The sequence below is a fragment of the Ricinus communis genome, chromosome 5 (genome assembly GCF_019578655.1).
Source record: "Ricinus communis isolate WT05 ecotype wild-type chromosome 5, ASM1957865v1, whole genome shotgun sequence".
NCBI lineage: Eukaryota > Viridiplantae > Streptophyta > Magnoliopsida > Malpighiales > Euphorbiaceae > Ricinus > Ricinus communis.
The window spans coordinates 26,844,792-26,864,904 of record NC_063260.1 but is presented as its reverse complement, the minus strand read 5'-3'; the positions used below and the strand labels follow the sequence as shown (position 1 = coordinate 26,864,904).

At 33.7% G+C, this 20,113-nt stretch overlaps 3 protein-coding genes and 1 non-coding gene across 7 annotated transcripts; 2 read left to right on the top strand and 2 right to left on the bottom strand.

The window, feature by feature from the left end:
• The first annotated feature begins 1,831 nt into the window (after window positions 1–1,831).
• Window positions 1,832–3,418, top strand: LOC8288824 (protein yippee-like At4g27745). Of its 2 annotated transcripts, none has more exons than XM_002518845.4 (3): window positions 1,832–2,059; window positions 2,443–2,748; window positions 3,062–3,418. In XM_002518845.4, the coding sequence occupies exons 2-3, from the start codon at window positions 2,656–2,658 to the stop codon at window positions 3,287–3,289; spliced, it is 321 nt and encodes a 106-aa protein (XP_002518891.1). In that variant the 5' UTR covers window positions 1,832–2,059; window positions 2,443–2,655; the 3' UTR covers window positions 3,290–3,418. The 2 variants fall into 2 exon arrangements, with proteins under 2 accessions (XP_002518891.1, XP_048229771.1); XM_048373814.1 differs by lacking the exon at window positions 1,832–2,059 and adding an exon at window positions 2,093–2,363.
• A 1,445-nt stretch (window positions 3,419–4,863) lies between these two features.
• On the bottom strand, window positions 4,864–8,580 carry LOC8278534 (probable serine/threonine-protein kinase WNK10). 3 transcript variants are annotated; one of them, XM_002518844.4, is made up of 7 exons: window positions 8,020–8,580; window positions 7,669–7,706; window positions 7,339–7,566; window positions 7,021–7,241; window positions 6,771–6,928; window positions 6,276–6,678; window positions 5,348–6,198 (listed from the first exon to the last, which is right to left on the bottom strand). In XM_002518844.4, exons 1-7 carry the CDS (start codon window positions 8,089–8,091, stop codon window positions 5,561–5,563), a joined length of 1,758 nt encoding a protein of 585 aa, XP_002518890.1. In that variant the 5' UTR covers window positions 8,092–8,580; the 3' UTR covers window positions 5,348–5,560. The 3 variants fall into 3 exon arrangements, 2 of the variants coding, with proteins under 2 accessions (XP_002518890.1, XP_048229770.1); XR_007215771.1 differs by lacking the exons at window positions 7,669–7,706; window positions 8,020–8,580 and adding an exon at window positions 4,864–5,174 and having other exon boundaries at window positions 5,508–6,198; window positions 7,339–7,589; XM_048373813.1 differs by lacking the exon at window positions 7,669–7,706.
• Window positions 8,581–16,380: 7,800 nt separating this feature from the next.
• TRNAV-AAC lies at window positions 16,381–16,454 on the top strand. The gene has a single exon. It is a non-coding gene; the product is annotated as a tRNA-Val (tRNA).
• A 415-nt stretch (window positions 16,455–16,869) lies between these two features.
• On the bottom strand, window positions 16,870–20,092 carry LOC8288822 (plant UBX domain-containing protein 10). Its single transcript, XM_002518843.4, has 4 exons — window positions 19,135–20,092; window positions 17,855–18,025; window positions 17,486–17,689; window positions 16,870–17,285 (listed from the first exon to the last, which is right to left on the bottom strand). Exons 1-4 carry the CDS (start codon window positions 19,945–19,947, stop codon window positions 17,058–17,060), a joined length of 1,416 nt encoding a protein of 471 aa, XP_002518889.1. The 5' UTR covers window positions 19,948–20,092; the 3' UTR covers window positions 16,870–17,057.
• Between the last annotated feature and the right edge of the window lie 21 nt (window positions 20,093–20,113).

Here is a 20,113-nt window from a genome sequence, read left to right as displayed (position 1 = left end):
AATATAAATGCTCCTCTTCAATTTTAAGAAACTTAATTAAGAGAAGTGAGATCAAATCAAGGGCTGAACAACAACAGATTTTGAATATGTAAAGATTAAAAATTTTAATTCCAAAAACAAATCATATGATTATGCATCAAGATCTTAGTAAAACCCTTTTGTAATATGAAAAAAAAAAAACATCCATCTGGTATGTGACTCGGAGATTCAATTGGTATATTTGCTTAAATATATCACATGCACCATATGGTCCCAAACATATCATAATGATGATGCTACCAAAAGGCCAAAGGGCATTAAATCATGCATGCGACAAACTGTGGAGGAGCCCACTAGTTTCGTGTGCTTAACATGAACATTATGAAGGCAAATGAAACCAGTCGGCTTAGCCATGGATACTTATCGCTGAGTACAATTCAGGGCAAGCAAGAACATGCATGAATCTCTATTCAGCAACAAGAAAAAGAAAAAGATGGGATTATTCATGAAGTGTAATATATTGTCTTTGGGTATCAGGTGTTGGGTGAATTTATGGTAATGAGGTTTTAACATAAATTCATAGTGAATTTAAATGGTCGATTATCTGTCTTTAAAGATTAATGGATTGCTAGCTGCGGAGACAATATTTAGTGCTCAATCTTTAAAACTGATTGCATGAAACGAGGGTTTGGATCAATCGAGATGCCTCTTCAAAGTATATGTCCTCTGCTAAACAGAACCTCTCCCTCTTTAAACAACAAAAGAAGATTTGTAAACTCAGAAAAGTATCAGCGCTGTCTAGAGAACATTTTCATATTGCTTGGTTGTATATAGAAATCATAAGGATTTCTTTTTATAGTATATATTGCATTTTCAGAATTTTTTAATAAAAGACGATTAAAATATTTAAAAAAATCAAACTTTTATATTTATAAATTTTATAATTTAAATATAGAAAAAGCTGCACCAAAATATTGAAATTCTTAATAGATGACAGTCTAGTGACAGATGTCTGCCGCTGATTATTGATAACAGTGTAAAGTTACTAAAGGTAATTAACAGATAGTCGATAATATTATTTATTATATATTTAAAAAGTTTTTATACAAGTTCTTTTCTTTTCAAATTTTCGTAAGTTAAAAAAAATGAAAGAATAGCTTCCTATTTCGATAATGGAAAATCATTTTTTTTTTTTTTCAAATCGCTTAGCTGTTGGTTTGACGAGGAAAATATTTTCAATAAACAAATTTTTTCTTTTGAACGCACGAACACTGGAAAATGTAAAAAAGAAAAACATTTTTTGTCAAACAAACATAGCCTTGGATGAAATAATGCTTTCTCTCATTGCTAACCATCTTAACTTCTATAGTGACTGTTCTCTTTTGGAACTATTCTTTTTGCCTCGTAGAGCAGCACACTGTATTTCCAAGTCTTATTTTCTTGCTATATTAGGCTTGGCCCAGTTCTAGTGTCAACGAGAGCTTTTGCTTGTGATCTTAGTAAGAAACAAGTATTAGAAAGTAAATCATATTATTAATTATAATAATAATAATAATAATAAATATGTGAAACCCATTTTGTTAAGAAATCAAAAAGAAAATATATTTCTGTAGAAAAATAAAATTGAAGGGTAATCTAGTAGTAGGTTCATTTCAGTACTCGCTGCAGCATACTTCCATTCAATAGAACGCTTGGAAAAGGAATGGAATGGTAAGGCAGTAAAAGGCAGGCAAAGTTAAATTATTCTGAAAGATCATAAAAAAGCAAGCAATAGAGGTGAAAGGCCAGTGACTGACTTGCTTTCAGTGTCTGACCGACACTGTACATAGACTAGACTAGACTAGTTTGGTGAAGCTTTCATCATTTGTTTCATTTATATTATACAATGGTTACTTTTGTAATTTGCAAACAATTCAATGTCAAATTTTCTTTGAATTTCTAATGTGCAACTTGTCATCTTCCTGATCAGCCACTCACCCAGCACAGACACCCCCTTCACCCTCTGCTAACAGAACCCTAGTATCTGCGACTCTGTATATTCATAACTCTACAAGCTCACTCACCATGACTCAATGAGCAGGTTTGTTCCTTTCCACATCAGAATCCCTCTTAATCATGTCTTATTACAAAACCAAAAAAACTTTACATTCTCGAATGTGATGAGATGATCACATTCCCAATTCCTAATCTTTATTCCTTGAGGAGAAATTTTTTACAAAGTCTAATTCTTTTTTGTTGCTTTGTTGATTTGATTAATATTAAAACTTAAAATTTGCTAATCCTTGTGCATCTCTGAAGAAAACTTGTATAAACCTCTGTGTTATCTGTTTCTTGTCCCTGATCATGTTTCATTTTCATCGGGTCTTCTTGTTTTCTCTTTCTTGGTATTGTTACTGTCCTTTTGTCAATTCTTTTTCCTTTCTTGAACTGAAAATTTGATCTTTCTTTTGTTTCTGGGTGCAGATGTCTTGCTGATGAGAAGCTAATGATACTACGTTGTTTATCTATTTTGACTTGGAAATTAAGTTCCTGCTTACTTTAAGTCTTTATGTCTTGTTGACTGATTCATATTTGTTTCAATGGGTTGATGCTGTTTTTGGTATTTGGTTTTCTTGCCTTTAAAAGATCTTAATTGGTGGAACCGGTCGGTGGGTGAATGCTCTTAACTCAGCATCAATGGCAGCACTGGTTGGCCCAAGATTATACAGTTGCTGTAATTGTAGAAACCATGTTGCCCTTCACGATGACGTCATTTCCAAGGCTTTTCAGGTGAAAGCATAATGCTGATTCTGGTAGAGTTGTAGATTTGGTTATATCTCATAGTTATAAGTCAGAAAACATAAGGAATGAAAGTACTTAGAATGTGATTTGTTGTAGTTCTGGATTCTAACAGATTCAAGAACCCACCTGAATTATATTCAATTGGTTGTATGAAAATTGTTTTCATGTTCATTTATCATCTGAAGATGACTTAGCCTGACGCATTTGATTGATCTTTTCCCCAACATTAATGTCTAACTTGACCTGCATAATTAATTATTTATTTTCTTGCATACAATAAATTGTTATATTGTGATCTTAGGGAAGACATGGTCGAGCATTTCTGTTCTCTCATGCAATGAACATGACAGTGGGTCCGAAGGAGGACAGGCAACTAATGACTGGCCTCCACACAGTTGCTGATGTCTATTGCAGTGATTGCCACGAGGTGCTTGGTTGGAAGTATGAACGAGCTTATGAGGAAACACAAAAGTACAAAGAAGGGAAGTTCATTCTTGAAAAATCAAAAATTGTCAAGGAAAACTGGTAGCACTTGTGCAGAAATCTGTTTCTTTTTTTCTCTCATTGTGTTGGTGTAAGTTTATAGATACTGCTATGTGTTCACCTTGTCCAGGAAAATCTCATCAATTGCAAATATTCTCTTGTTTATTTTTCTTCATGTGCATTCTTGGTGTGTATCTTTCGTGGATATTGTACCTGGGATTGTTAGTTTGTGGATAATTCTCTTCGTTGTATCATTCTTGGTGCAGATGAATTTGTACTTTTAGCCCCTTAGAAGGTTGTTAGACCTTAGAAGATTGTTAGACGCTGCGGTCATGAATTAGTGGTTGTCTAAAGTGTTTCCAGGACTAACTTGGAATGTTCCTCTCGTAGCCAGAATGGACTTTAATGGCGTTTCCCTAAAAACTTCTTCTCCGGTGGGATTGTTGCAGAGTTACCACTTCTTGTGTGTGAAAATGTTTTATAACTGCAAGAGCATATGATAAATAATACACTAACAATGAGATTTATATTAACTTAATTGTGTTCCTGTAGTGATCCTATAGAGGTCGTCTCTACCTGTTTCATGTGTGCTTGTCCATCTATGGCTTGGACACAAATTAAAGAACTGATAGTGAACTCATTAAATAAGGATGGTGATAATATCTGCTGCATGAAAGGCTCAATATATCTGCTTTAGTAAAGGGGAAAAGAAAGAGCATTTCTTATGTATATATTTTCTGGAAATTTGAGATTAGACAAAGGATATGGTTTGTTCATACTACTAGATCACAAGTTAGAAGAGTGCATGTTAGTTCTTCTGACAAGGAAAATGTGGTGTTCATAATCATATATTTGGGCATGTACCATCTTGTTACTTTTCCTTCTGGTCTTACTGGTTTGTCCACATGGAAGCCTATTCAATTTGTGGGCGCCTTACACCTCCAATTTCAGAGAGTACTATATACACTTGCAGGTAACTAAACTACATTATGAATTATTATTAAGTAAACTACTCAATTTATCCAACCAACAATGTTTGTTCGCTAAATCCAAGCAAACAAAATTAAACTTCCCTTTTCCCTCTATCCAGACTTCACTCTTTCAACACTTGTATACTTTCTAAATATTTACAATTAATAATCCTTATGCTTTTGCGAAGGTGATGAGTCCATCAATTAAATCCGTGAAGTCTTTCCATGCTATGGGACCATTACAATATCCAATTTTTACCTAATGCTGTGAAAATCAAACTGCTAATTTCTTCTGAATTAAAAGTTCTTCTTGATGTTGCATTATACATTTTTAGTTGATCGAGTGATATCGGTTGTGAGATTAGTGAAGAAGGCAGTATGTTATTCCCAAAAGAGAAATCAGGTGGTGAAAAGTTAATGAGAGTATCATTTAAATTTTAAATTTTCAAAAATCTTAAGGAAGAAGAAAGCGATAGAGAGATAAAAGAGTAACTAATTTTATATATTTTTTTAATTGTTGTAAAATCATTAATTTTTTTTGAGTTTATTTATTATTTAACAAGATCGTACTTTAGATTAAGGAGTAATTGCCCAAATTGTCAAGCATCTGGGGCAAACTAGCCAAAAAAGTTAATGAGGAGAACATGGCTTACAAGTTCAAGGGGCACATTGGCACTTAAAACATCTGTTTGGGGGCTACACAGTTGACATTTATTTGCTTGCCTCATTTCTATCTAACGCAATAACAGATCCAACTCGAGCCATAATCATCATCTTTTAAGAAGTAGAAAGATGTACCTGCAACTAAAGCCTAATCACAGTACTCTAGAAAGATTCGACAACTATGTGGAAATTTTGATTGAAGTAAAGAGTGGCCCGAAAACAAAAACTCAAGGTCCCATGTCATGGGAGAAGTTGTAGTTTCCACTTTCCAGCATGATCAGAGGAAGCCCAGCAAACCTGTAGGAAAGCCAAAAGTTACTCAAAGCGTCACGGCACAACCATAAGTTCATACATTGATTTATAATTAGAAATGTTACTGAAACTCGTCAGTTTATTGAAAACGCTTCACAGAATGTCACATTTAAACGAGGACAAATCATGTAACTTCTTTAATTGGAAGAATCACCAGATAAGAAAACAACCATGAATTAATGAATCAAGATGCACTCTTCAGTGCCTCAATTTTCTCTATTTACAAGAAAATAAATGACCATAGTTAAAATCAAACGGTCAATAAGCATCAGAAAAAAAAAACTTAAGAAAGGGTGCCGACAGGAAAGGGCTACTGACAAGCTTATCAACAGTAAACCCAAGGATAAGAAGTCCTCAGAATATTTTGCAAATCAAATGGCAGGTACTTTCTTCCTTGTTATCCACTTCTTTTTGGCATTTTCTATAGCTTCCTCCCTCATCATCGAGAGTTCTCGGAAACACTGATTATACTGCATATCAATTGCATCAAGCTCTAGCTTTAGATCATCCTGCACCTCTCCTTTAGCTGAGGGCAGGTGCTTCTCTGAATGTTTGGTGTATTTGCCATATTTAAATGTACCATCACCATGCATCATAAAATCAGAACCGAACTCATATGTATTAAAGTCAATAGTGTAGTCAGAAGATCCCAAGGGCTTGTTAGTACTGGCATCAGAGGCGACTGTCAAAGGAAGTTCAGTAGATAGTTCTGAAAGAAGTGAATCTTGAGTCTCTTGACCCTTCAGATCAGCCAAAGGCAAGAAATCATGCTTACTAGCCACCTTGAAAGTTGCATCATTATGCAGTTCAGAGAAGCCATTTGGCATACTTGAAGTACTTCCAGATTGACTCAAGTGAGGAACAAGCTTCAGTATTAAGGCATCAATCAGCTCAGCAATAATAGCCACATCTTCATTTGACAAATCAAGCTGTTCAACCATCTCTTCAGCTATCGAAAGAGTAGTATCAGAATCGAGGTAAAATGTAAAATGGATATTCTTTACTCCACCTGTTACAAGAAAACCATTGTCAGAAAAAGGAAAATCAAAATTTGTATGACTTTCTAAAGGTTAAAAAAAAGCTCACCACATCGATCAACAATCCGCAGAGTTAATGAAATTGTATTATCATCGTTTTTCTCTCCTCTTAACCTGAACTCATTTTTCACTGTCAGCCTCTGAAATTCTGAAGTAGAAAAATGCAAAGACTCATCCATGCTTTTGGTACAAGAACCTACAGAAAGCTTCTTGTGGTTAGAGTCAATATCCATGGGATAGGATTCTGATTGCCCACGGCTGACTTGCTTGAGCATAAGATCTGGTAAATGCAAAGAAGCAAAAACAAGTTCCTTTGGATTTTCAGTCGCTAAGAAAGGATCTTTCAAGAGCTCTAATGCAGGCAATCTCATAGATGCTGGAACTATACACTTCTCTATGAATCGCTTAACTAGGGGGTCATTCACTTTACAAAGAGAAGCAGGCTTTATGCCCTGCAATAAAAGAAGATGATAAAAATGATAAGAAACCAATTGAAAGTGAATTAAATCACTCACTGAAGATGCCCATAAAAACTCAAACTCACCGAGGTAACCTTCTTATATATTTGTGCTGGGTTCTTGCATTCACTATATGGGTATTCACAAGTAACCATCTCCAATATGCACATTCCAAAAGAATAGATGTCAACAAGTTCGTTATATTCCTCTTCATAGAGCTCTGGAGCCATGAACTCAGGAGTACCTGTAAAATCAGTAACAAAAAGCAAGTGTCAACGTAAGGTGGTTTGACCAGAATCTTAATTATTCTAATTGTAGAGAAGATGAAGCCATTACCAATAACACTTCGGGCTGTAGGCTGCTGCATGACAGTTGCTAGTCCAAGATCTCCGATCTTAACTTCTCCATTGTTTCCATTAACAAAAACATTGTCGCATTTCAAATCACGATGGATGATAGGAGGATTGTGACTGTGCAAATAGTGTAAACCTCGAAGAATTTGTCTAGCCCAGTTTTTGATGGCCTTGATATCAACATTCTTATGCTTCTTACGGTATCTAAATCCCAAATGCAGAAATGGAATTACATAAGACACCACAGAAGACAAATAAAAAAGATGGGAATGGAAAATATGCTATAGGGAAAGAAACTCACTTCCTCAGACTCCCAGAAGTGAACAATTCTGTTATCATGTTAATAGTCTTGTTATTATCATCCACCCAAGAATTGTAGAATTTCATGATATTTTCATGTTTCAATGACTTGAGCAGATGAACCTCTGAATATAATCTCTCCAGCTGGTCTGGAGACTGCAACACATCTTCAACACTCACTTGATTCCATGCCACTTCAATTCCATTAATTTCATCAAATGCCTTATATCTAATCATAATATAAAAGGAAACAAACACACGCAACAATCCAAGTCAACAAATTGATAAAAAATGACAATAATAAAGGACGGAGAGGGTTGCAGAACCATACACAGTCTTGAATGCACCTTTTCCCAAGACTTCATCATACTGGAAAAGTAATTAAAAAAAAAAAGATGGTATCACTAAATCTAATAATAGAAAACACAAGCAAACTCAACAAAGCATTGAGATAGTAGTCTCTATTCCCTACTGTATTCTTGATACCAAGAAATAGCATCATAACTAATTCTTATTTCCTAATTCATTTGGCTACTACGCAATTTAAGGGGATTCAGTATCTCTTCTCAGCTGAGCCTAAACAAACAAAAATTGAAACATAAGATTTAAAAAAAAATGGAAACTTTCTAATAAATTGTAAAATTTTATTAGCTACCAAATATAAAAGGGATAAAATCCATACCCTAACGTATCTTCCAGTAGGGTCTTTCTCTTCAAACTCAGAATCATCATCGTCGCGCGAACAGAAATCCATTTTCTACCAAAAAAATAAAGTAATAGCAGAGCCAAACAAAAGACGCGCCACCGAAAGAACTATTTAAAAAAAAAAAAAAAAAAACTAGCAAATATTAAAGCAGTATGGTTTTAACAGAAGAAAATCGAAGTTGTTTTTGTTGTTGATTAAAATGTTCAGAGAAGGCTTCACAAGCTATGGAATAAGAATCGAATGCCGACTGGAATCGGAATCGGCATCCAAATATAAAATAACTCATCTCTAATTCCAATTCCATTGCCAAATTCTTCTTGTAAATTGATTTCAACACCTTCCTAATTATACTAACCCTATTATCATCCATCTCGCTACCCACATCTTTCCCCTTTTTTCCCTTTCAATTTCGATCAAGAATTTAGGGATTGCAGAGAAAACCCTAAAACAAGAGGATTTTTGTTAAGACGAAAATAAAGGGAAAAATATATTAAAAAGAAACTGCAGAATTCGGATCCAATTTAAAAGAGTCTAATTCGAAGAGGAAATTGGAAAAACAACTCAGCTAATATCAGGTCTGTTCTGGAACCCGAATATCCCACGCGTTTTTATTAGCGCGTGCATTTAACGACTTCATATAGATAATTCTCTCTTTTTTAACTAAAAATTATATTCTAATCATTAGAGTTTAACAAATTAATTAATAACGTTTTTATTTAATTAGTAATTACTTCTTGGAAAATTTTGCGCATCCAGAGATTATCTATTGGGTATAGAATCTTTCTTCCGGAGTAGATGTTGGAATTTTATATGATTTCTAATTAGATATTTGATTTTATTTTAAATTTTAGAAATGTATGGACCGATAAAGAATTTTTTTCTTCGAAACCCATTAAAAATTAGAAAAGGCAGTGTACAAAAAATCAAATCATACATAAATGATAGAAGCTTCATCTATAGATTTTTCATATCTTAGTTATAAATAATTATATAAATATCAATAGAAAAGTAAACAAAAGTTTAATATTTGTGATTATTTTTTGTATTTAAAAATAGTAATAATTTAAATTATTTTTAAGTATTTTATTAAGAAATTATATTTTTAAAACTAATGTAGTAAATACAAAAATACGTTAAAATATTTATCTAATTCTAAATTACATATTTAATTAGCACTTAAATATAATTGCTACGCTTTTTTAGAATTATCAAACAAACTTACAATTAAGCTAGGAAGAGTATCCGAAATTTCACGTTTATTTTAAAATTATTTCTTTTAGCATTAAAGATTATTATTTAACTAAAAAGTAATTTATCAACTAAAATATTAATTATATACTATTTTTAAAATTAAAATTATCATCTAATTAAAAATAATTTAATATATTAATTATATTAAAATATTATCAATATAATAATTTAAAATTTTAAAATTTAAAATATTTCAATACATTTATGAGTTCAGAATAAATAGCAAAAATTCTTTTATTATGTAAAATAAGTACATGTTAGATAAATTTTGTATTTCAACATATATAGATAAACGATAAAAATATAATTAAAATATTTTATAAAATTAAATTTTTTTTTTAATAAATAACTTATTATTTGATAATTTAATTATATGATAAATCTATACATCATTCTAAGCTTATATGTTAAAATTATAAATATATACTAAAATTTATTGTATGTCAACTAGTATATATTAGTTTTCTTACATGTTTTATGCACTTAAATATTAATAATTAATCTTTTATTATTATTTTAATAAAAGATAATATAATTACTAAATTTAAAATGAGAGTAAACTCTTTTAGTGATACAAATTATTATAATATGAATTGAATATTTAAATTTTAAATTTAATAATATTCAACTCTAATTTTGATTTATTTAACTACATATTTAATATTTTAATTAAATTGAGCTAATTTAAAAATAAAATAAATACTTATATCACATTTAAAATAATAACCAGTGTTTATTATAACTTTCAACTTTAATAATAGTATTATATGATTAATAAAAATATAGAAATTGAAGCAGTAAATATTTCTTTATAATAAAAATTTTAAATAAAAATATAGTCAGGTAATATTTTTTGGACTTTTTCAATTAAATCAAATTAAACTATATCTAATGATTGAATATTATAATAGAGGTGTACTTTGAAAATTAGATTTATATTTAAATGAATTATATTATAAACTAATTCAATTACATCCTATGAGTAAATATTTCTTTTGTATTATATATATGTAAATGCATATAGATATCAAAAAATTAAAATGCTGAGGTAATTATAGTAGCTAGAGTGATTCAAACAATTTCAAAATACTAATTAACTAATCAATTGAATGGGTATTAATTATGTAGCGATTTAAAAGTTTAAAGATTTGTAGAATTTAATATACATGCAAAATTTGAAAAAAGAAGTGGATAATTTTCAAAGTCGCAAGAATTGGATCACAAGATATTGAAGATAAGGTTCAACAAATTTGTAAGGAATGCCATGTGAAAACATTTACATGCTGTATTATATATAAATTAAACTCAACGTATTGATCTTTGCAGAAATTGAAAGGCTTAATTTGCATGTGACCACTAAGTCTAAACTTCACGAAAATGTAAAAATAATAATAGTTTAGTATTTCACACGTAACGTTTCATCTCTCTCTCTCTCGAAATTCCGAATGTCTCTGGCGCCGACTAAACGATCAACATTACTGTAACTAGAGCTGTCACTATTACTCCAACTACGGGTGTTTTTATCTGTATCATTTAAAATCGGGTCTTCGCTTACACTGGTATTTTCAAGAGGACTGAAACTATCTATCGATTGACTTAGCCTACACCTGTATCCTAATTCCACATTGGATAAGATCGAATTGAACTGCCGTTTTTCCATAGAACTTTCTTTCTTGCTGCTATTTACATTTAAATAAATAGATGAATAGTCATTCGATGAAAAATCATTGAAATATTTCATTTCCTCTCTTTTTGATACGTATAGTTTTTATTTTGACATGTATTTAGAAATAGTTAGTTTGCTATTATCTTTTTAAGTATTTATAAGTTAATATTAAATATTAAAAATCTATTAAATTACATCTGCAAGTTTGATTTTATAATTAAAACAATAATAACGGTCGTATAATGCACGGATAAATATCTAATATATATAAAAATACATACCCCGACAAAACTATAACTAATTATTCGAAATCATGTGAAATAATAATAATAATAATAATAATAATAATAATAATAATAATAAGTCACAAAAATAGGAATATTAATTCACTTTAAAATTTAATTAGACGGATAGTTATTTAAAATTGAAATTGGAGTGTATTGTGGTGGGATATAATTAAATTAAATGAAAGTTGGAAGACGGTGCAATAGGCCCGTGATATCAGGAGACAGTTACTCCTCGGCATATAAAAGTAAATAAATTAATTAAATGGCAATGCATGCAAAAAGTTGTCTCTTTCGAAACAGTGGTCCTCACGTTTGCTTTAGCATTGTTTATTCCTTGAGCCAATCCTGGAAAATGATTTTAAAGTTTTTTTTATTTTATTTTATGCAGAATGTTTGGTGTTGTGAATCTGAGATTTAACTATGGTGGTAGATGGCAATTACATCCAAAAATTGATTATCTATATGGTGATATTGATATACTTTATGATTTTGGTTCTGACTTCCTCTGTTATGAACATATTAAGGATAGATATAGGAATTTGCTTGGGTATACAAATGTAGAATGCATTTTTATACTTGAACCTGGAAAAGACATGGAAGATGGATTGTATTTAGTTGAAGATGATGAGGGAATTATGAGAGTTTTGAATTACATTAGCAAATACAATTGGGTAGGAGAAATAGATTTCTATGCTGATAACTCCCAACATTTTGAACCAAATATTCTGGGAGTTGAATGAAATGTTGATATGGATGCATCTGATGCAGACATTAACAATGAAATGCCTACACAGAGTAGCTATTTTAATCCAAATAATAGAGTTGATGCTAGTCAACCTGAGTCTATTGTTACCGAAGAACCTGCTAATAGTTCCGGACCTACAGGCTATATTAGCAATGAGGAAGAGGATGGTGAAGATGATAGTGCAAATATAAATAAAAATGATGGAAGTCAAGAATCTAGTGATGAGAAAACTGATCCTGAACAGTCTGCACCTAGAGAGAGGGTCAGATATGATGAAGGTGATGGGTAAAGCCATTTCATGCTTGACCTTTGCTAATGCTAACGAGGCTAGACAAGCAATAGCAAACTATGGAGTAGCTCTAGGTGTTAAGCTAAAAATCAATCCAAATGAACCATTTAGACTTAGGGTTAAATGTATAAATAAGTAAAGTTGCCCTTTTGTGCTTTTCATTTCAAAAGATGGCAAAAACTCTGGATTAGCAGTAAAGACACTAATACCTGAGCATGGGTGCTTTAGGGATTTCTCACTCCCTAGTGCTATTGCTAGGTTTTTAGCCAATTATTTCAAGGGTAGGATTTACAAAAACCCTTCAATTAAGATAAAACAAATGAAAGATGATGCAGAGAGCTTGTTAAAAATTAATGTTAGTCTGACTAAGTATAAAATGGCTAAGAGGATGATAATCCAAGAAATGGATGGGAGTTTCAAAGTGGAATTTGGTTATTTAGAAGCATATGTAGCTGTACTTAAAAGAAGCAATCCTGGTACAAAAGCAGAGATTGAGTTATGTAAGGAAGCATTGAAAGAAGGAAGAAGGGCGTTTAGGAGGATGTTCTTGTGTTTTGATGCTTTTAAGAGGAACTGGAAGGCTGGATGCAGACCTGTCATAGGTCTGGATGGATGTTTCTTAAAAAGGGTTACTAAGGGCCAGATTCTTACTGCAGTAGGTAAAGATGGTGATGATCAGATGGTGCTTATCGCATGGGCAGTGATAGACAAAGAGAATAAGAATAATTGGAGATGGTTTTTGCATTGGTTAAAGCAAGAACGTGAACTTGGAGATGGAGTAGCCTATACTGTAATCTCTGACATGCAAAAGGTCAGCATTTTTTATTTTCTTTGCATGTATTTTTATTTGAGAAAAGGCTGAAAGTTGCCCTTAATGTATAACCTCTGTGTGCAACTGGCTAGAATTGAACTTGGAGGACCAATCTGCACCAGAGGTTATATGTTAGGGGCAACTTTGAGCCTTTCCCATTTTTTTTAACTATACAGCCTTTTACAGTATTGGTTACTTTTTTATGCTTTAGGGTCTCATTGATGCCGTGGAGAATGTGTTACCCCTTACTGAGCACAAATGGTGTGCGAGGCACATTTACTCCAACTGTTCTAAACAGTGGAGGGGGGGGGGGGGGGGGGGGGGGGGGGGTTGAAGAAAAGTTTTGGATTTGTGCTTGGAGCACATTTGAGGAGGAGTTCAAAGATAATTTAGAGCTTCTTGGTGAAGTGTCAAAGAAGGCAGCAGAAACCCTTATGAAATATCCACCCCATAGTTGGTGCAAGGCCTGTTTCTCTAGCATATCCAAGTCATACATGGTGGATAATAACATCTCTGAATGTTTTAACTCCTGGATACTAAAGGCAAAACATAAGCATATAGTTAGTATGTTAGAGGAAATAAGGCTACAACCAATGAATTAAATTAAAGAAAAAAGAAAAATGGTTGACAGGTGGATTAATGAGTGGAGTCCAACTTGTATGGCTTTGTTCCAAGATAATAAAGAAAATGTTTCAGGCTGCAGAGTAATGTTCAATGGTCAGGATGGTTATGAGATTGGGAAAGGTAACAATAAGCACACAGTCTTTTAAGATAGAAAGTTGTGTGCCTGTAGGGCATGGGATCTTACAGGAATCCCATGCCAACATGCCATTTGTGCTCTATATCAAACTTGATCCTTTTTCATATATCAGTCATTTTTATCATAAGTCAACTTATCTAGTCTCATATGAGTTGGCATTATTGTCAGTCCCTAGTAAAAGGTTTATGAGATGTGAGGAATACCAGGGAATAGAACCTCCTCCATTGACTAAGATGCCTGGCAGACCTAGAAAGAAGAGAATTCGAGGATCAAATGAGCCTAATACAAGTAGTAAAAGTGGAAAGCTTACTAAGAAGGGCAAGAAGCAGAGTTGTGGGATGTGTACAGAAGAAGGACATAATAGAACTAAGTATCTAAATAAGAACAAGAAGGTAAAATACATAGTTTTGCATCACATTGAGTATTTATATTATCTAATTTTTGAAATTCTAATGACTGCAATTGTTTGCCTTCAACTTCATAGGGAACAACAACAAGTGCTCTAGCAAGCACAACATCAAGTGGTCCAGCTAGCACACCAGCAAGTGGTCCAGTAAGTGGTCTAGCAAGCACACCACTAAAAACAATCGCTTCAACAAGCACACCGAACTACTTCCAACAAGTACATCGTACTAATGCTTCAACAACCACCCAAGCACATCACCAACTGAAATTGCAAGAAGCTTAAGAGGATAGTGTGTAACAAATTCAAGGAGGATAACTGGTTTTGGATGTCATGTGGATTTGAATACAGGAAGAACAACTTATAATGTCAGTGAACTTTTCATACTTATTTTTTTCTTATAAATAGTAGTTTGTGGCATGTTTAATCTGATATTTTGACACTCACAGCCTAGACAAACTACTAAAAGAGTAATTAGTGAAGGTCTACAAGCAGAGAAAATGGAAACTGATCCTCAAACTAGGTTCCCTATACCATGTGAAAGAGACTTTAGAAGAAGTAAAGAGAAAAGGGATGCATCATCCATTACAAGAACAATTAAATTCACTGGAGATGGCTCAAAAGTTACATTTGCCACTAACCTGCCATTTGAACCTCCAGGACTACAATGGAGAGGAGGAGTTGCAATTATCTCTTCACAGTTGCAAGCTCAAAAAGAGCAACTAATAGGCAGACAAAAGAAGAACGGGAAGATAGTTAGTGATGCTACTACAACAGACCAATAGTTTACCAATAGTTGACTGGAGCACAACTTGCATTTTTTTAAATTTTGTTGATACTTTGGTGTTTTGTGCCTTAGAGCTTGCATTTTTTTAAATTTTGTTGCTACTTTGGTGTTTTATGCCTTAGAACAACATTTAGCTGCAGTAATAGGGGATGCCAATAACTTTTGTATATTATTGCTACTTTGCTGTTATTTGCTTGTGAGCAAGTGGTGTTGATACTTTAGCTCAATATTGACTGCAATATGCCAATGTCATTGCTTTTTGGTCATTGGTTATGATTATCAATGTCGTTTAGCAAATCCTTTTCATTTACAACAATTTATTTCAGTATATAGCCAGTGTGAAGATAGAGAAAAAGAAAGAGAAAAAGATGAAAGGGAAGAAATGAAAGAAATGAAAGAAATGAAAGATATTTGCAGCACTTTTACCAATCAAGTGTCATAATTTCATTTTATCAAACCATTAACAAAATTACACAAAAAAAAAGGAACATTGTGCCACCAAATCCCTATAAACAATCCAAGCTAATAATGCAATTAACAAGACAGCTCTGCAAATTTTCAATTTATGTTTTTTTGCTAGATTTCAAATTCCTCAGCTCAGTTCACATCTTTTCCATTTCAGTTTGCAAATCAACTCTGTAAATCTTCAATCCCTTTCATTTCTTCCATTTCATCTTTTTTTTTTCTATCTCCACACTTTCAACTTTTACACCACTTCTCGACATTCACACAATTTTTAACATCCAGAATTTCAACCTTCACAAAACCTTCGACGATTGTAACTTTCGGCATTCCCAAAACCTTCGATATTCACAGAACCTTACTATCATTGCTTCATGTGGTTGTTGATGATGGCGATGTCGACATTAATTGGAATCAATTGGTTAATTTAGGGTTCCTTAATTTCCATGAAAATGAAAGTGATGAAAGAGAAGGGGATATGGTGATAGATTTCCGTTGGATTATAAGTCCTACCATTTGCCACTTCATTTCCATTTAACAGGAGTTTTAATGATTTTCAGCTCCATTCTAAAGAGGGGCTTAAAAACTCGTTTGACGAGATATTGTATGCAACTGTCAAAAAACTTGAAGGGCCAATCTGCACCAAGGGTTATAAGTTAAGGGCATTTTTTAGCCTTTTCCCTTTTTTTAAAAGGGTAAACTAATCTACAGTATAGTTGATCATTTTCAAGTTATTTTCCGTCTCACCATAAATAATTGTTTTGTTTTTATCCAGTCACTCTTTCAACAACTTAGACAATGGATACAGTTTTGGATGATGATGATAATTAATACCATAAATTATATAAAAAGTAAAGTGGATAACACTATCAAAAAGGTGTCGTGGTGTAGTTGGTTATCACGTCAGTCTAACACACTGAAGGTCTCCGGTTCGAGTCCGGGCGACGCCAAATTCCTTGTGCTTTTTTGTTCCTCCGCCTCTTCAACAATGGAGGGAAATTCCATCGATAAGGTCCTTTTAGTGGGGCTATAGCATCGACTCAGAAATTTATTCCTACATCACTTATCATTCCATGTGTACAATGTTCTTATCAACATTACGTTGCAAGTGGCGTCCAAACATACTGCTCTCATGCTGATCTAATCCTCACCCAAACATACTGCATTTTATAATTTAATCTGTTAAAAAGATTGGGACGGTATCGAAATGGAAATCGTTTAACGAGTTATTTCACTTGCAAACCAATTGAATCTCGAATCAGTGAATTCAATAATATGGCTGAGCTAAAAATAGCATTTCTCAAATTAATATATATGTGCAAAATTACTATCATTATTTCAACTCCATTTTCCACTCTTGGCTTCTTTTCGCTTAATTGAATTCTTTTATTTATTTTTTTGCATTGATGGAAAACCAAACATCCATATAAGACCTATCTTGTCCGACTATCGTCACTACTCAAATCTGAAATAGGAAAGAGAAACACATTAACAGAGTACCCCACTTGCATACTGCACTTCCCTTCATCACATTAACTTGGCATTAGGCTTCCCTAGTTCAGCTCCACAAAAAGGCTGGCCTGAGGATGCAACCCTGCTTCTTTCAGCGACAGACACAGTTTCTCTGTTCCATACACTGTCCGCGGAAAATTTGAGACGAGGCTGTACGTATCAGCCTCTAATAAACCCAAAGAATCAACATAGTCATATAGAGTCTGGATAGTGGCAGTACAATGGAACCTTCTCTCTTTGCGTTCTCCAGTTGGGAACCGAACCAAAACCTAATTATTTATTCAAGTTCCAAAAACAAAATAGTTTACTTTCAAAAGATTATCATCTCGATCATAGATAAATAAGAATTAGGCACTGAATTATGAAAGCTCAAGGCCTATGCTAAAATATATAAATCTTTCTACTGATAAATCAAACAGATTGCTGCCTTAGTAAGTGCAAACAAATGACCAACTAGTAAGGCATTTACCTGTGTGATATCAGATCCTTTTTCAGGTTCAGCGCCAAGTGATAAGGCTTTCTCCTCCCGCATCCTAGCCAGAGCAGCTGCCTTTTCTGCAGCTTCACGTGCTGCTCTTTCCTGAGCTTCTTCTTCCTCTTTGCGCTTCCTCTCTGCTTCAGCAGCTTCCCTCTCTAGACGTTCCTGCTCCTCTTTCCTTTGTCTTTCCCTGGCCTAATATGACAAAGAAGAAAAGGAAGTCAATGTGAACACCATCAGCTATATATTTCATAAAGCTTTAGCCAGCTTGAAGAAAATTAAAAGGAGCATCATATATGGCCTACAGTAATGAAACAAATACAGTGAAAAAGAACAGCATTGAAGTCAAAGAGAACATACTTGATCTGCTTCAAGTGCTGCTCTGTAAGCAGCATCCTGTTCCTCCCTCAAACGCATGTTGTTCCTCCTTTCTTCTGCTTCAAGCCTTGCTGCAACAAGGACAGGTGCACTTTCTTCAAGCACTTTCTGCAGTACTGTGAGCATTTCTTCAGGAGATTTTGGACCCTCAACCTGCAAAGCAAGAAAGACACATCATCTACTAAAATCGAACTCTTTGAAATAAAATTTCTAATGAACAGCTTGGGTTCATTAAAAACTAGGGACCAGATAAAGAGAATCCAGTGACCTTATTATTCCAGTCGCATCTAGTTTTTCTGTCACTGCATTGGCAATCACATAATACAACTAATGCAGCATTTTACAAGGTATAGGCCACAGCTGCAATGCTTCTATTCTATGCTTGCAATAAATCCAGAACACACCTAATTAGTAAAGGTGAATAACATACATAAAGAAATTTCTTATGAAATATATTCGTGAGATACCCCAATGAGACAGCAGACAACAATATAGGATGCAATAAAGTACACATGAGCAACCATCGAGGCAAGTGGATACGGAAGATAAAATGATAAAGTGAATCCAGGTATGCACAGAAAGTAACAATGTCTTATCTGCCAGATCTCTCTCTATCTCAGAAAAGGTTGCAAAGTTACTACCAGTGGCTACCATGAGAAAATCTAAACCATAAAATACTTATTCAACCCTAATCCACCTTGCTGTTGAAAATCTAATTCGCTACTCAAAAGAGAGAAATCTTTTATATTCTTCCACTTAGCCATAAGAAGACTTAGCACATATAAAAACAAAATCCATAAAACTGGCTGACAACGAGAAAATCCTCCATGTCCAGGACTTTCTTATCATATTCATGTACCAAATTTCATTCAATAACTAACTTCAAAACAAGAACTCTGCCGCCATAATCATCCAACCATTTGCTAGTATAAAATCAGATAGAGATAGAATTTACACACAGGACTTAACCAATTTAACCCAACTTGACAGAGCTCCAAATGGATACTCTAATGCAAATATAAGGCAATCCACTCAATCCCCCATTAAACTCTGAACTAGCTTAAGCCTAATGTAATTTTCATGTTAGCCTAGTTATTAATACATGTATTCAGATCAAGCATTCAAAAAATCTAATCAACATTTTTTAAATATGTCTAAATCATAACATATCAAGTAAGATTAAAAAGAAAGAAGATCCATTGACCGTATGATCAAACATTTCTCTAGTAAAGCATAAAACAGGGGCACAATCCAAAAGGTACCTGTTGAAGCAACGCAATCCTTTGATTAGTAGCAGGCATGACAACAGCAACAAAAGGATATCGAGAAGCTTTCAAACTATTACTCATTTTAAAACCTTCACTAGCTCTAATACTCCCACCCCAAGCCACAAAATTCTCATTAACAAAGTCACTTAGAATCTGCGAACACAAAGTCCTCTCACAAAACAATGGCGTATCAGGATGATCTGGGGAATGTAAATAGACAAACAACAACTTATACGCATTTCTCGACCTTTGTAGCGCATCCATAAACCCTTCTGTTACAAAATTAGGCTTTGTAGAAGAACCATATTCTCTCTCAAACACCGAAACGAAATCCATCGCTTCTCTCGCCGCAGCCGACACCGAAACTAAAGAAGAAGAAGATTCAGTAATCCTGCTTGCACTTGATCCTAAACCGATCATACCTAATGAATACGACAAAATACCACCTGTTGCCCATAAACCTAAGCCAATAGCACCTGATATTAACCCTAGACTGCCGGATATCACGGTAATAGGAAGTGTAATTAGTTTCCAGGCTAAACCAGGAGCGGCGGCGGTAACTGCATCGCGAGTTGTTAGATTGGAAGATTCTACGGCGGATGTTCCAGTGTCGGTGGTGGTAGAAAGGACGGCGTTTTGGTTGTTCTCGTTCGTGTTGTTGTCGTCGTTGTTGTTATTGGAGGTGAAAGACGAGATCGCGAGTTCAAGGTCCCAGCCATGGGCTTGAAGAATCTCAGTGCATAAATCGGGATCTTCAAGACCTGTGATCGCTTGAAAATACGCTAATTTATCCGCTACATCAACCATTATTCTATCACCGACTCGATTATCTTTTTCCAAAGGTTTCTGTTTTGTTGGAGATGTAACTCAGTTTATTCCTATTTTGTTTGGAGATGGAACTAGTGACTTTCTGTTTGGGGTTTATCAATGGTTATGGCCGGACAGAAGAAGATTACTTCATATAGTTTTTGGA